The sequence below is a fragment of the Pleurodeles waltl genome, chromosome 10 (assembly GCF_031143425.1).
Source record: "Pleurodeles waltl isolate 20211129_DDA chromosome 10, aPleWal1.hap1.20221129, whole genome shotgun sequence".
NCBI lineage: Eukaryota > Metazoa > Chordata > Amphibia > Caudata > Salamandridae > Pleurodeles > Pleurodeles waltl.
Window position 1 is genome coordinate 640,291,167 of NC_090449.1, and position 17,578 is coordinate 640,308,744.

The window sequence follows — 17,578 nt, forward strand, 5'->3', positions numbered from 1 at the left end:
CCTACAGATGCTTAGGAGCACTGCTAAGAAAAATATCAGTATCCAGAATGGCACCGGGATATATTTTAAAGGTGAGCGATCTGCAGTTGGTATTCATCAAAAACAGGTAGTTTTTTTTACATGGGAGAGTAAAAGTGCCCTGTAAGCCAAAGATATTTTATACTTCAAACCCGTCATTATTATTTCCTAGCATTACATAATCTAATGTCGACCCTTTTTTCTTGACAGAATGTAAATGGGGTTAGTTTGAGGACTTTTGTCCAGATTTTAAGTATATCTAACTTGGTTTTAGGTCTGGACACTTTGCTCAGACTCCAAGTATCTAAATCCATTGCGTTCAACAATTCTTAAATATTGAGCAATCTATATTACAAATAATCTTGGAATTTTGGTGAATTTAAGTTTGGACAAATTGTTGAACGTTATCAAAACAAAGCTTGTGTCCTGGAAAAGGTAACCCCAAACTATTATTGGTAGAGTTATAATAAAATGTTTTTAGGCAAGTCCTTTCTATTCTGGAAAGTTAACACTACAAGTATAATCTACATTGGTTCAACTTATATGGGTAAATAATGGTTTTTGAATAGCAAAAAGCTTAGAAAGGGTCTTTTGAAGAGGCCACCTTGCCTTTTTAGGTCTTTGCTTTATTGCTGGAGGATTCAACTTGGGCCAGATTTGTCCTTCTTTAAGGGAATGTGCAACAATAAAGAAATATAACTTATGTCTGTCCATGATCCAGTTTAGAGACAGACAGGGGTTATGGACAAGTTTTGCACCCTTCAGTATGGTAGCTATAAAAAACACAAGTCAAATAGTAGGCCCTGCACTTACGGTTGAGTAAAAGGAGAGATGTATGCAAGAGATATTTACTTTTTTTTTGTTGCTATTCTTAGGGTCAACATTTACGGATCTCCTACCAGGTCCCCAGAGCATCTTTAAAGACACTTTTTGTGTGTTCTGTTGCAACAATTATTTATAAATCCCAAGGAAGTTGCGGGGTTAGCACGTAACACCCATATTTGGATGGGAAGATATACAGGCAAGAATAGTTTCTCATAGTTCAAAATACCATATGCCTACTTTTAGGGCTGCACCCTGAAGCCCTTTTAACGATAGAAGATCTTTTTAGTATTGGTGCTCTAGGTGAATTGGCACCCATGGATGGGTGCTTGCTGTAGACTGAAGGACAGATGATTTCCCCCTCACACTTGGAAACCACTCCTGCCACTGCATCCAGATGATAACTTGGATGACATACGGCAAGTACCTTTGCCTGGATCGGACTGTCAAGTTAAAGCAAAATCACTTCTATACCGTCCATAGGCTGTATCTGTCTCCAGCAAAAATAAATATGATGAACACAGATACAGTGTGAGCATGTTCACAATTTAGAAATGTCTTAAGTAAACGCTTAGCTTGTCCTGCTTTAATCTGCTTTTGAAAGATGGTGGTAAGAAAATTACCAAAAGGACTTGTCACCAAGTACCTATGAATAAACCTACTGTTCTTTTTGGTATTCCAACAGACCACACACCATTCGGTAAGGCTGCACTTTTATACCTAGTGCTTTTACCGTGAGTTCTGATTTATGAAAGTGAATATTTGAGTGGCCATATGCGTGAGATTGCGTAAACATGTGAAGATCCCTGTGGTCATGGATTAGGTTGCTGGTAACAATGCTCAAATTGCATTATGGGCATCTTTAACCAATCTGTTACCAAAATAAATGCATTACATCGTTAGAGTGGTCCCCGTAATCTGGAACGTTACGGGACAGAAAATAAGTAAAATATTCCAAAAGGGAATCTATAAAGTATGAAGCCAGAAGTGTTATTCTGAAGCAACTTCTTAAAATGCAAAGGCATATTACAAATATCCAATACAATAACTATTAGTTCACTTGTAAAGTGCAAACTGTTACCAAGACAGTAATCGTGACTCTCCCTATTAGTGACCAATGTGATATGTATTTCAAGGCCTATAGATTTTAAAGCCAGGTCTTCAAAGTTTTCCTGAAAGTATAAAGGTTGTCAATGGGCGAGCTATTCCAAAGACCAGCCGCCTGCACAGAGAACGCTCTGCTGCCAGTATGATTTAAAAAAAAAAAAAAAAAATTAGGGACCTTCAATAAATTGGCATTGACAAAGCATAGCAATCTAAGAGATGTGTAATGGTGCAGTTTATGACTGAGCCGATGCGGTACACTGGAATGAAAAGCTTGGTGTGCTTATGCATAGTAATTTCAATTCAATTTGCTTTGGTCCTGAAATCCAAAGTAGAGTGTTCAAATCCCCTGAAGTTAAGGAGTAACGCGGCAAAGAGTGTGCAAGTTTTGTTGTGGCAGCCGGTACACAATGCAAGCGCCGAAGAAAACAGCCGGGTGACCCTAGAAACAGAGCACTGCCATAGTCAAGTTTACTCAGGACGCTACTCTGCACTACAAGTGGGCGAAGATGCAATGGTAATAGTGGTAGTATTTTCAGAAGTGTCCTAAAATGTCCAAAACAAGTGCAGGATAGTTTATTGACATGAATAGAAAGATAAATCAGTGTAGAAATAAACCTCCAGATTTCTAAGAGTTGTCGCAGTTATTGGCAGTACAATAAAAATAATTGTATTTCAATGATAATATAAAACAAATCGATGTTCATTATTCCATGTATTACTTAAATAAATAGAAAACTCCCATGCCTCCTCAACAAGAAGTAAACTGATTTGACATTTACAACTCAAACAAGTGTAGCAACTTATCAACTGGTCATTGATACGAACACGGACTACTGCAACATCTGAGTTACTCAAAATATGAAAACGATCACGGGGTAACAATTTTAAGTCAGAAAAGCTCTCCCTAGCCCTCACTGACAAACCAAAACGTAAAATAAGTAACTTCAGCAGAAAAAAGTAAAACCAGTGAGAATTCAATGCACCCAATACCTATTTGATCCATAATAGCAACAACATTACGACTGTTCAATATTTTCGTATTGAAATAAAAATTATACATGTGAGCTCTAAGCATGTTAATTTGTGAAATAATTTCTCAATGAAAATATCACAAGTAAATGCACGTCTCTGAAAGGCCTAGTAGAAGAAAAGGTTGGGTCCTCTCAATGTGGTAATACGTTCCTAAATATGATTCCCTTTTCATAAAATGATTAATATTTACTTTGAATGGAAATTAAACTGGCAATAACACAACATACCATTAAGAGCTCTTGGGATACCTTTATTGGCACTCTCCAAGAATCTAGATGAAGAGAACACAAAAATATATCAGTTTTAAAAAATTGGACAAAATAATAATACAGTATGGGACAAGTAGAAAAAACACATTTTTTTTAATGTTTAAAGGTTTCAAAGACGTTATTTCTTTTTAGGCTATACACAAAACCACATTAAAATACTGCAGCTACAATACGTTAGTTGCATTACCTGTGACGTAAAGTAAATCATTCATACAATCCCTACCGTGCACATCATAAATATGTACGTTATCTAGCCTTCAATTGCATTGTTAAACTCAATGTAAGGGTTTAAACTTACCAAGAAGGTTTGAAACCAAGGGTTGCGAAGGGGCAAGTGGATCCTGAAGATTAAAGACTGTATACCGGCTGTGTTGAATCTGTCGTAATGCGTCAAAGTTTCCAAGAAGTATGTCACAGAGCCACTGTGCATTCACACAAGGTATCCTCCACTCTTTAGCTTTCTCATACTTCAGGTTTGTGGGCCTTTTAGAATAAGAAAAAACAGGTTTTAAAAGCTGGCCTTGGTTATTATGAGCAAGCTTAAAGTTCCCCTCGTTAGGCTCAGTTTCTCAAAATTAACACTAACACAAGTACCAACCTTGTGCCAGGCTACTTTTTTCTAAATTTAGGAACCAGACGACTGGCGTCAGACATTCGGCATCTGTAGCAATAATACTGTTGCTTGAATGTTTTGTTTCAGATTCATATGCTGTGCATAATCTTGCCATCTAATAAATGGTGTGAAACACTTAAGGAAAGCATTAATGAAAAGGGTTTTAAATCTCCTGAGTGGTTGACATGCCTTGATACTGATCACAGTGCCACAATGCCCCTCAGGTCGACAGCAGCTTCACATTTATTTATTTCACAATCACATAAAACCAACTTAAATCATGCAGTCCTCTTCAAAACAAGCGAGTTGGGTGAAGATAAATCAATAGCAGAAATAGACGTTACAGACAATTGCATGAGTAAGATAAATTTTTGCAGAATGGCTCAATTATAATAGTCGTCCGTAAATTAAAGGTTTTGACAAACACATACTAGAACTAGGAGATACACTATTATAACTATGCTGTTATATAGTAGTAACCCGTAGATTAAAGGCTTCGATTTTGAAGCATTTATTGACACATTTTTAAGACTAACTCAACCGCCATTCCTAGTCTGGAGTCCAGACAGTTATATTGCCAGAATATGCACTAAAATCCATGCAACAGCTATACAAATGTCATTTAACAGTAGGTGTCCAAATTAGGGTAAAACTGATATCCTTAGCAAGGGTGTCCAATCTCAAGTTGATTTGAGAAGAACTGTTTGATCTGAATATGGTGGATGTTTAGGGGCAACCGCATTCTGATAGAGTGCACGCATTCTATATCGCTTCACACACAGTATGCAGCACAAATGAATACCTTTTACGCCTCGCCTGAGACTGTCCAGTAGCTGTCTGTTGCAAGACAGTTATCTTACGGTGGGCTGAGAGCCCACCCATTGCTTACCATTAGATAGAGTGTCACTCACTCGCTTGCTTCTGTTTCTTCTGTGTGAGATTTTCCTCCTCGTCTTGTTTGTTCCACACCTGGAGAATGGGCTAATTACTATGTTCTTCACTACCCGCTTTTTCGCATGCTACTTTTTTCTTTTTGTTTAAGCACTCCATAAGAGTGCATGCGTTTTACTGCGGTCTCCCTCATGTCTAGGCGTGCTGTGTTCTTTATCTCACCAGTGTGTTTCTCTCCCACTCTGTGCCTTCTCACCAGTGTAGTGTGCCTTCTCTCCACCATCTCCAAGCTATTCTCTTTTGCCCGTTTGATCCAACACCCTTGCCCAGTTTTGCTTCCCCCCCCCAATCTCGACTATGTTGCTTTCGTTCCCCCTCCAATGCCCGTGTTGCTTACCCCCACCTGGCACTGTTGTTCCACCCTATGTTGCTTTCCCCACCCAATTAAAACAAAAAGAAAAGGCCCCACACCCGAGCCATTAGTGCTTCTGCCTCCCATTCCAGGAGTTGTTTTTGCTCCCATACGCACCTCTGAGATGCTTCCTCTAACCCACTTTAAGAAAAGCTTTCACACTTTTTCCTTTCTTTTTAGTTATTGGCCCATCTTTCATATATTCACATGCTTGAATCATTCCCTGTTGTCATTATGGGAGTCCCACGGTACCATAGTAAAGCAGCATGTAAAACTATCATAGGCTGTAATGGCAATAGGCCATTAGCTTAACAGCCTATCTAGGCCCTTTTTTGAAAAAAAGGCCCAAACTTGAACTATGACCAATCAGGTGTTACCACCCTCTAGAACACTCCTGAGAGAGTCGGATTCCCTCAGATTTTCACACACAATTAGGAATAACCTCCCTAATTTTAAGGGGAGCCTCTCAGGTGAGGGGGTGGGTTTCATGTGAATCTATGAAAGATACCTATACTGGATAACTGCAGTTACAGTTAGGTAACTTATTTTCTTATCCGGTATTGGATCGTTCATAGATTCACATGCTTGAATCAGAATAGCAAGCAGTATGGTAGGTAATTTAAGTACCCACAGAGGATGGTGGGTACAAACAATACACTTTATAGGAGTTCAAACAAAAAATAAATACAAATATATATATATATATATATATATACACATACATATTCTCTCCAATTCGCTGCCAGCCGCATGCTCCAAACTGAAGCACGCATCGGAACAAACTAAGTCTGCGCACTCCGTAATATCGTCCCAAATGCTTCATTATGTATACACAAAGGCTCCGACACTCAAAAATATTTATTCTGTGTCTGCTATCAAAACCATTTCAGTCACCGCCGCTTCCTTGATCACTGATAAAAGGGAATAGGTCTCATAATCCTTTAACACATACATGTAACCTGTGACGTACACATTGAAACTGTAAAAAGACTAAGTGGCAAAAATATCCACTACTACAAAGGGAAAACATACCTAACAGTTCATAAGTATAGAACGCAATAGTCCTCTGTTATCTCATGCTTTATCCAAAATAACTGAAATCAAGGAATTAAAACATCGCAGAAGGGTCAGAATTGCATTTGGTTAACAATCACACCCAAGTGGGGTAAATATTCTAAATCTATCCTTTATGTAGCCACAATATCGCAGAAGATGATCATATTACATATACCCAATGAAGTAAAAAGAGCTATTAATATATTTATCTACTCAATCACCTATCAAGAATTAATTTATGCTCAAAGTCACCTTTAACTATTACCCACTGTAAGGAAATGCCTCCTTGGCATGGTTACCCCCTGACTTTTTGCCTTTGCTGATGCTAAGTTATGATTTGAAAGTGTGCTGGGACCCTGCTAACCAGGCCCCAGCACCAGTATTCTTTCCCTAAACTGTACTTTTGTCTCCACAATTGGCACAACCCTGGCACCCAGGTAAGTCCTTTGTAACTGGTACCAAAGGCCCTGATTTTGGGGGGGGGGGGTGTCTCTAAGGGCTGCAGCATGCCTTATGCCATCCTAGGGACCCCTCACTCAGCACATGCATACTGCCTCTCAGCTGGTGTGTGCTGGTGGGGAGAAAATGACTAAGTCGACATGGCACTCCCCTCAGAGTGCCATCCCAACCTCACACTGCCTGCGGCATAGGTAAGTCACCACTCTAGCAGGCCTTACAGCCCTAAGGCAGGGTGCACTATACCACAGGCGAGGGCATATGTGCATGAGCACTATGCCCCTACAGTGTCTAAGTAAAACCTTAGACATTGTAAGTGCAGGGTAGCCATAAGAGTATATGGTCTGGGAGTTTGTCAAACACAAACTCCACAGTACCATAATGGCTACACTGAAAACTGGGAAGTTTGGTATCAAACTTCTCAGCACAATAAATGCACACTTATACCCTCCCTCACCAAGGACCCCGCCAGCGCCAAGACCAACCTACAAGAGGGTATGAAGGACGTCGCAGATTGGATGAGGCTCAGCCGCCTAAAGCTGAACTCTGAAAAAACGGAAGTCCTCATCCTCGGCAACACCGCGTCCGCCTGGGACAACTCCTGGTGGCCCACGGCACCGCACCGACCCCCACAGACCACGCCCACAACCTCGGCTTCATCTTGGACCCTCTTCTCACCATGACCAAGCAAGTCAACGCCGTGTCCTCCGCCTGCTTCCTCACCCTCCGCAAGATCTTCCGCTGGATCCCCGCCGACACCAGAAAAACCGTGACCCACGCCCTCGTCACGAGCCGCCTGGACTACGGCAACACCCTCTACGCCGGGACCACAGCCAAACTCCAAAATCGCCTGCAACGCATTCAAAACGCCTCGGCCCACCTCATCCTCGACATACCCCGCAGCAGCCACATCTCCGCACACCTGAGACACCTGCATTGGCTCCCTGTCAGCAAAAGGATCACCTTCCAAATTCTCACCCACGCACACAAAGCCCTCTACGACAAGGGACCGGAATACCTCAACAGACACCTCAGCTTCTACGTCCCCACCCGCCTCCTCCGCTCCTCTGGCCTCGCACTCGCTGCTGTCCCTCACATCCGCCGCTCCACGGCAGGTGGGAGATCTTTCTCCTTCCTGGCGGCCAAGACCAGGAACTCCCTCCCCACCAGCCTCAGGACCACCCAGGACCACTCCGCTTTCCGGAGACTCCTAAAGACCTGGCTGTTCGAACAGCGATAACCCCCCCCTTTTTCCCCTAGCGCCTTGAGACCCGCACGGGTGAGTAGCGCGCTTTATAAATGTTAATGATTTGATTTGACTGATGCCAGTATGCAATTTATTGTAAAAATACACCCAGAGGGCATCTTAGAGATGCCCCCTGAAAACATACCTGACTTCCAATGTAGGCTGATCAGTTCCTGCCAGCCTGCCACACACCAGACATGTTGCTGGCCACATGGGGGAGAGTGCCTTTGTCACTCTGTGGCCAGGAACAAAGCCTGTACTGGGTGGAGGTGCTTCTCACCTCCCCCTGCAGGAACTTTAACACCTGGCTGTGAGCCTCAAAGGCTCATTCCTTTTGTTACAGCGCCCCCAGGGCATCCCAGCTAGTGGAGATGCCCACCCCTCCGGCCACTGCCCCCACTTTTGGTGGCAAGGCTGGAGGACATAATGAGAAAAACAAGGAGGAGTCACCCACCGGTCAGGACAGCCCCGATGGTGTCCTGAGCGGAGGTGATCCCTGCCTTGAGAAATCCTCCATCTTGAGTTTGGAGAATTCCCCCAATAGGATTAGGGATGTGCCCCCCTCCCCACAGGGAGGAGGCACAAAGAGGGTGTAGCCACCCTCAAGGACAGTAGCCATTGGCTACTGCTCTCCCAGACCTAAACACACCCCTAAATCTAGTATTTAGGGGCACCCCAGAACCTAGAAAACTAGATTCCTGCAACCTTAACAAGAAGGAGGACTGCCGACCTGAAGCCCTGCAGAGAAGACGGAGACGACAACTGCTTTGGCCCCAGCCCTAGCGGCCGGTCTCCCAACTTCGAAGAAAACTGCAACAGCGACACATCCAACAGGGACCAGCGACCTCTGAAGCCTCAGAGGACTGCCCTGCACCCAAGGACCAAGAAACTCCTGTGAACAGCAGCTCTGTTCAAAATTCTGCAACTCCTTTGCAACAAAGAAGCAACTTTAAAGACTTCACGTTTCCCGCCGGAAGTGTGACTTTCCACTCTGCACCCGACGCCCCCGGCTCGACCTGCAGAAAACAAACACCTCAGGCAGGACTCCCCGGCGACTGCGAGCCCGTGAGTAATAAGAGACAACCCCCTGAGCCCCCACAGCGACGCCGGCAGAGAGAATCCAGAGGCTCCCCTGACTGTGACTGCCTGGAACAAGGGACCCGACGCCTGGAACCAACACTGCACCCGCAGCCCCCAGGACCTTAAGGAACCGAACGCCAGTGTAGGAGAGATCCCCAGGCGACCCTTTGCCTAGCCCAGGTGGTGGCTACCCAGAGGAGCCCCCCCCATGCCTGCCTGCATAGTTGAAGTGACCCCCGGGTCCCTCCATTGTTTTCAATCTAAAACCCGACGCTTGTTTGCACTCTGCACCCGGCCGCCCCTGTGCCGCCGAGGGTGTACTTCCTGTGCCTGCTTGTGTCCCCCCGGGTGCCCTACAAAACCCCCCTGGTCTGCCCCCGAGGACACGGGTACTTTCCTGCTGGCAAACTGGAACCGGGGCACCCCTGTTCTCCATTGAAGCCTATGTGTTTTGGACACCTCTTTGACCTCTGCACCTGACCGGCCCTGAGCTGCTGGTGTGGTAACTTTGGGGTTGCCTTGAACCCCCAACGGTGGGCTACCTTGGCCCCAACTTTGAGACTTGTGTTTTACTTACCTGCAAACCTAACCTTTACTTACCTCCCCAGGAACTGTTGATTTTTGCAGTGCCCACTTTGAAAAAAGCTTATTGCCATTTTTACAAAGACTATATATGATATTGCTTTTATTCAAAGTTCCTAATGTATCTAAGTGAAGTACCTCACATTTAAAGTATTACTTGTAAATCTTGAACCTGTGGTTCTTAAAATAAACTAAGAAAATATATTTTTCAATATAAAAACCTATTGGCCTGGAGTTAAGTCTGAGTGTTTGTTCCTCATTTATTGCCTGTGCGTGTACAACAAATGCTTAACACTACCCTCTGATAAGCCTACTGCTCGACCACACCCCCACAAAATAGAGCATTAGAATTATCTACTTTAGCCACTATCTTACCTCTAAGGGGAACCCTTGGACTCTGTACACACTATTTCTTACTTTGAAATAGTATATACAGAGCCAACTTCCTACACCCACCTTGTGCAACTAAGCTTAAAACCTTTAATAAGGACAAAATTCCAAAAGTGATAGCTAATATTTTTTTAAGAATTAAAAAAATTATAACTTTTTACAGTTACTACTAGTAAATCCGCATTATTTAAACTATCCCTCCTGAGGTCCTGTACAAGTGCAAACAGCTTTTTATAAATGTGAGAGAAGATCTTATTCACTATTCAAACCACATGGGCTCTTCATATTAAGTTTAATTACATACATTGATTCCATTCTTTTAAGGGCCCTCTTATGCTGCCAGGCAGGGAATCAATCACATAATATCTCAGACCCTCAGTGTCCCCCGATGACAAATTTCTAAGTGTTGGGCTACTGGGTTTGTCTGGTCCTTATTCCTGATGGCACGTAGATATTGGAGCATTCTCTCGTCCACAAGCAGTATAGCACAGCCTATGTACATTAGATTACATGGACAATGTAATACATATATTAACAAAATTTGTTTTACAATGATATGCTCCTTTGATTTTATATTTTTTGTGTTTGAGCGCAGAGCTATACTCTGAACTATTCCTTCCATAAATACAAGCCTTACACTTTCCACATCTCGTAAAACCTCGAGTTTGGCTAATCCAGATCTGTTTTTCCATACTGACAGTCTCAGGGCAATTTTTTTTTTTTTTTTTTTTTTTTTTTTTAGATCAGAGCATCTCTCATTGACCTTGCACTCTTGAAGGTTATACCTGGTCTATGTGGAACCAGATTACCCATCACTGGATCACTCTTAATTAAGTGCCAATGTTTGTTCAGAATGGAGCATATTGCCCCTTCCTGATTATTGAAGTTGGTCACAAATCTATAACTAGATTCGAATTTATTCAGTTTTTCACTTATTTTGGCCAAACAGGATTCTCTCCAGTGATTTTGCTTTCACCTTGTGACTTGCTTCATTGATACAATTATCATTATAACTCATTTCCAAAAATTGTATGGATAACTCTTGTATTGCCTGCTCTTCCTCTACCTTCTCACTACAGTTATCTCACCCTTTAAGTTTCCCTATACCAGCTGTAGGTTTTCTAAACAGTTTTGTATACAACCGATTATCTCTTACATATACTATTAAATCTAGGAATAGGACCTCAGTAGGATGACACAGGTGACACACTTTTACATGCCACAGGTTTTCTCCCTGAAAACTGGATCTATAGCATTCCATATGGGGAAACTTTAAGAGTGAGACTTGCTTGGGGAGTGTGGCTGCTACCAGGGCAAGACATATGGTGAAAATTTGAGGTGCAGATTTTAGGTCGAAGGGAAGGACCTTGAATCGGTAATGGGTACCAGCTATGGAGATACTTGTGATGCTTGGAATGTATGAGAATGTGGAAGTAAGCATCTTGAAAGTCTAGGGACATTATGTAATCTCCACTGTTTAACAGGTGCAGGATGTCGGATAGAGTGATCATACTTAAAGATTGTTTGTGCAAAAACATGTTCAGTTTCCTGAGGTCCAAGACAGGTCTCCATTCCGCGGTCTTCTTTCTTACAAGGAAAAAACAGGAGTACAATACCATGTCTTTTTTTGATAAGGAACATTTTCTATTACATCCTTGGTCATCATCATTAGGGCTTCTTTCCTCGGTAAGTGAAGATGAGGTGGGTGTGCTCCTTTCGGAGGGTTGTTTGGCAGTTTCTGTACAAACTCCAAGGTATGGCCATAGTTAAGTAAGTCCAACATCCATTTGGCCGATGTTCTCTCCTTCCATTGGGGAAGGTAGTTGGAACTGTTTGCCCCCCACCTGTGGTAAAGGGACGGATGTAGGTGGTACCTTATCCAGGTCATTCTTTGTGGTCAGTGTCGTGGCCTTGGGGGGTTTGGTTTTGGTGCGCGACTTACTTGCCTTAGGTTGCAGAGGGTGGTTGGTGGTAGACCTGATGTTAAGAGGGTCTATATTGAGATTGCAGCTGGTATTGCATAGGTTGTGATAGCCTCTTCTCTATGTGGATAAACCTTGCCCTCTAATCCCTCAAAAGGGCAACTTTTTGAACTGGAGAGTGCCAAGAGACCTAGCGGTGTCTGTTTTTATAGCCAAGAAGGTGCCATCAATTTATTTGCTAAATTGAGTTTTGCCTTTGTAGACAATGTCTAGGATTTTTGATTGGGCCTCTGGTCTAAAAGGCGTAGCCTCTAGCAATCCTTGACGCCTCAAGATCTGCAGCTGCATGGTCCATTAGGTTGTGAAAACCCCCAATGTCTTCTGGGGGAAGAGACGTAGTAAGAAGAAGGTAGTCTCCCATTTGTCCTGTGGATGTTCCTTTCTCTCATTTTCTGTGGAAGAATGATCTTCTCTACGAGGTGCTGCAGTAGTCTAGACTGGTGTCATTCTGGGCTTAACTGGAAGAGGGATGCTTTGTGGTGTAGGAGAAACAGGCTGGGGTGGGTCGGGCTGCTGTTCCTTTGTAAGTTCAGGAAATCTTTTCTACAATCTTGCAGCATGGCATGTAGATCCTGGATTATCGAAGTAGGCATCTGCACGACATCTTGCCTAGGTTGAGGATGTGGGTGATACTCTTACTGTTCATAATGATGTCTAGGAGAGGCATAGTACAGTTCCTACCACTGCTGTTCGTTCTCGTCGTCATAATCTTCCTTCTGGTATTTGACCCGGAGCTCTGAAGGACTGTGTGCATCTCCAAAAGTCCCTTCGTCGTCTGACTCTTCTAGTCCAATAAATGACAGGGTAAAAAGGCTGAGACCTTACTTGGAGTGGCTAATTCAGGCCCAAATACAGTCTTTGTAATTTTTATTTTAAGGGACTTGGAAGTGGAGGACCTCCTACCAAAGGCATGATTGCTCTGACTCAAATGCACCCCAGAGATTTCCTCAGTAACCTTTTTCTGATAGAAAAAAGGATGGAGGTCAATGACGCGTGAACAACCTGAGGGAATTCAACTTGTGGCTTGTTTGCCACCACTTCAAGATGGAGGGGATCCATCTTCTCCGGGACCTCTTGCAAGTGAACGACTGGATGGTGCATCTACCCTCCACATCGCCGCTTTCTATAATTCCAGTGGCACGGTCAGACGATGGATTTCACAACACTCCCCTTTGGTCTCTTCTTGGCACCATGGTGCTTCACGAAAAACTTGAAGCATGTGGTGGAGCATCTTCAGGCCAGGGATATACGTCTCACAGTCTACCTAGCGGACATCCTTCTGATTGGTCAATGTCCGATAAAACTGACATAAAAATTGCAGATGATGATAGACCTCCTGGAGTCCCTAGGATTTGTCATCAGCGATCACAAAACAGTACCGTCACCAAGCCACTCTTTAGTCTTGCTGTGCTTTGTGGTGGATGTGGTCAATGCGATCCTCAGCCTTCACTCTCGGGAACTGACGAATAAAAAAAAACACGTGCTAAGAAGGACAGAGGACAAATCCTCTACAACCCTATGGAATTTCGCCCGGTCTCCTATCATCCTCCATTCAGGTCATATTTCCAGGGCCCCTGCAGTTCTGGGCTTTTCAGTGTCTGAAGGCCTTCTACCTCAGACACTGCCTTATCTACACACAACAGGTTCCGCTGTCAGAGGAAGCCAGGGAAGAACAGAGATGGTGGATTATGCATATGAAAGCCTGGAACCCCTGGGCAAACTTCTGATCTCCGCCCAATCTGGTAATCAAATTCGATGGCAGCAACACCGGATGGGGAGCATGTTGTGGGGAGTACTCTACCAGAGGAAAGTGGTCTTCCGCAGAGAAGAAGCTCCACCACATAAGTTGTCAGGGACCGGATTCAATGCTGTGTCCTTCTGAAAATTGACAATGGGTCTATCATTCGCCTCATGGGGACAAGGTCCAAAGCTCAGCACAGATGTTTTCGCAATACTGCCTACGGAATCAGATTTTGATGGCAGTAGATCATCTCCCTCGTCAGTCAAATCCGTTGGGGGATTGGCAATTCCGCTATTGGCATGACAAGCCTACGTAAACTGGGTCCTTATCTGTTCAGGGACTGTGGTGTCCTTTCAGGTGGGTCTTTTCACCTCCCGTTAGGACCACCAAGTGGCCAGATACTTCAGCTAGAGGCCAGTTCCCTTTGCAGTGGCAACAGTTGTATTCCTACAAGACTGAAGAAACGAGACTGGGTATGCTTTTCCACCGTTCGCCATAATCATAAGACTCTCCACCCAAGTCAGATGACAGCAAGCGGACGTGGTGATTTCAGAAGAACCCAGATATGGCTTCCAGATCTGATGGAACTTATTTGGGATTCTCCAATCCGTCTAGCCCTATTTCCGGCTCTCCTGGGCAACAATCACAATTTAGTGTTGGATGGTTCTCTGAATCTCATGGAGAATTACAGGGAATGCTGGAAAGTCCCAGGACTTTCGAGACAAGCTGAGGACTTTCAAAGGCATGGGCAGATAGCACTCTCAAACGGTACCGATCAGCTTGGACTAGAGGGCTGAGTTGGTGTCAAAGACATCTGGATCCCTTGGGGACCAACATTGTGCATATTTTGAATTTTCTTGCCTCTCTAGCATCTGAGGTATTAGCAGATAGGTCCATCAATACCTTCTGTTCAGTGAGCTCTGCAGTCCAGATTGCTAATTATCTTGTGGGGGAGGCAAACTCCTCAGGAGGATTTGGCTGTCCACTGATCCAGAACCTAGATGCTCCACATTGTGATATGTCAAAGTTTTGAACATATTCGTCTCATGACCTTCTAATAAGTATCTGACACATAAATGTCAGCAACACTGGCTACCTTGTTATGCCTCATATCTTGCAGGAGTGATTCAGATGTCTGAGCGTTAGACGTAACAGGTAAAGTATTTACCCAAGATGGAGATACTTTTCATATTTCAAGGAGAACTAAGTGTAATTCATATACTAGTTTTCTGGATCTACCAAAGTTATATGTGGTACAGATCGTTAAGATATGAATCCTGGATAGAGAATATTCATCCCCCGGAGGAATACCAGCTGTTAATTGCTTTGAGAAAGCCCCATAAGGCAGTTTCCTCCCCCACCATTGCCAGATGGGTAAAATCGGTCATGCAGGAAGCAGGTACTGACACTTGCATGTTTGAGACACATTGAGCACGGGAGGCTATGGCCTGCAAAGCTTCTAACCTGGGAGCATGCCTTGAAGGCATCCTTAATGCAGCGGACTGGTCTTCAGATTCTACCCTTAAAAGGTTTTACTTTAAACCAATTCTTAATTTTGGGTCGCTGGTGGTGGAAAAGCTTTGAACCAGACTAATGCTCGCCTCTGGTCCGGACATAGAATGTAAAATGTCCTTGCTATCGTAATGGAATGTTTCAATTCTATTAATGTTATTAATGTCAAGAAGGCGAGGAATATCCCTCCCCAGGTAAGGATGGGATAATCATGTCTGACTGACAACTACTTTGAATGTAAGTAACTTCACAACCTTTTATTGTTGCAGTCGAGCCTGCTCTGTTTACTCTTGTGAATGTTTGCAGTTAAGGTGACAAAAGTTTTTTTTCTTGTTTCCAGACTGGGAAAAAACAAAAAAAAAAGCTGTGTATTTGTCTGGACATTGGGACACGACGGTTTTCACAAGTTTTACATTTTTCCCCTAGGGAAGAGTCTTCTAGACAGGACTAAAGTGTATCTTCATCGGCATGCGTCGCAAAAGAAAGAGAGGAAAGAAGGTCTACAGAGGTTCTTGAGGAAATATGTTGGATCCTGATTGGATGGACTGTGTTTTATTCATTTCCCTAAGCCTCATGTGAAATTAAGTTTTGTTTATCACTGTTATTGTGGTTCGTTAATGGCTTTTGGCAAATAAAGTAAAGAAAGATTAGCCTAATCCTCAATTCTGTGTCTTTAATAGAATTGCAACTTTCTGTTACGACAGCTATGACATTTTACATTCTTAGTAACTGTGTGCAAACCAGATTGCAAACGACCGACAGAGCAGAAAAGAACTAGTTCTCTGGGTTCCTAATAAACACAATCACGTTCAGAGCAAGGACCTAGACAAATCCTAATTGTGTACACATCTTCTGGTCTGACTGCTTAAGGGGAAAATTTCTGTCAGGGCCATTAGTGCTGAGATCCGCAAGATTTTCTATTTTCGATACAGAATGCAATAACAATGTGTAGTTTGCATGTCTGAGGGGACAGTCTTGCACCATCCTCTTCCCGTGAGCAGCCCACACTAATGAGACGCAGGTGGATTGTAATCTGACTAATCTGATGAGCAATAAGACTATTTAGATATCCATGTTAGCAGGGAGGAAGTGTTAAAAAAAAAAAAAAGTGTTCATGTGAGTTGGGACAAGTGGGTAATTTGGGCAGTTCAATTATCTCCCCACTAAGCAATTCATAAATCCACGGGTACAACTGAGTTTATGACAAAACGCCTCCCCAGAAGCCCGCTGTCACCTTCTACGCACTAAAAGATATACGTTGTCTGTCAAAAAAAGGCTTAAAGAGTTGGTTCTTGAGATCCACCAATCAGAAAGCCCAGCCCTGAACAACACTAGGGCTTAAGCTCAAAAAGGCCACTGTCACATCGGGAAAAGATGAGGCCGGGTGCCCTGTCAAGCTATGAATCGAAGCCTTAGCACCCAGAGTCTAAAATGGATACCAAGCATGGAGCACTTGCAGCTGCTATGGTGAGGAATCAAACAGAAAGTATGGAGCTCTCAGCGAGCAGCAGCATAACCACAGATAACACCCTGGATATACTGCAGAAGGTAACGTGAACTCCATCTCCTCTACATTTATGTTCAGACCATGAGTGGGAGAGGTCAACTGTTGTTTAGGATATAAATAGAGGAGGAGGATGTGGTGGGGTATCAAGGGAAGAGTGGGTAGAGAAGAGAAGGAGGAGAAAAGTGGAGAGGTACATGCAAGAATGAAATAGGTCTAAAGGAAAAAAAGAGGAAGGAGGATGGGGATAATGGGAAAAGATAACAGACAAAAGGGTGAACGCAAGAAAGGGGTACTAAAAAACAACGAGAGGGAACAAGACTAAAGGAGGGATACAATGAACAATTAATGGAAAGTGGAAATAAAATAAGGGAGAAGAAAAAGTCATCTTTCTGACAGAGGAAGGAAAATTACACAAGAGACTAAATTAAAATAAACAACAAGATAAAGTAAGTGAATGTAGAGATGGCAGAGTGAGTGAGAAGGAGAGGAAGTAAGAATGGGGGAAGTGGTATGGGTAGAGATGGACTGAAATATAAGTAGGGAGTGATGTGGTTATAGTGAGGTGGTAAGTGAGGGCAACAGAGGAAAAAAACTTTCAGAGGGGAGGTGTGCGAGCTAGAGAAAGGAAGCCCAGAGGAGTTGAGATATGACGCTTTTAAGGACACAAAAATAGAGGCAGTTAGTGATACAAAGGAAACAAGGAAATAACTAATTAACTAAGAGGAAACAAGCGAGGCAGAAATAACGTAGAATTTAGTAGAAAAATAGTATTGATTTCAGAGGGAAATGATTTATAGATACTCAGGTATATCAAACGTGTGTCCTGATGATTTCCAAATGTCTAATACTCTGACAGGTAAAT

The 17,578-nt window shown here is 43.3% G+C and overlaps 1 protein-coding gene across 2 annotated transcripts in view; it reads right to left on the reverse strand.

The window, feature by feature from the left end:
* Positions 1–17,578, reverse strand: part of PAXIP1 (PAX interacting protein 1) — a 188,256-nt gene that overhangs the window by 75,170 nt on the left and 95,508 nt on the right. For both annotated transcript variants that reach the window (XM_069211133.1, XM_069211134.1), the window contains exons 12-13: positions 3,547–3,731; positions 3,207–3,250 (exon numbers count right to left, since the gene is read on the reverse strand). In XM_069211133.1, coding sequence (XP_069067234.1) covers positions 3,207–3,250; positions 3,547–3,731 — 229 coding nt within the window. The remainder of the gene's footprint in view (positions 1–3,206; positions 3,251–3,546; positions 3,732–17,578) is intronic.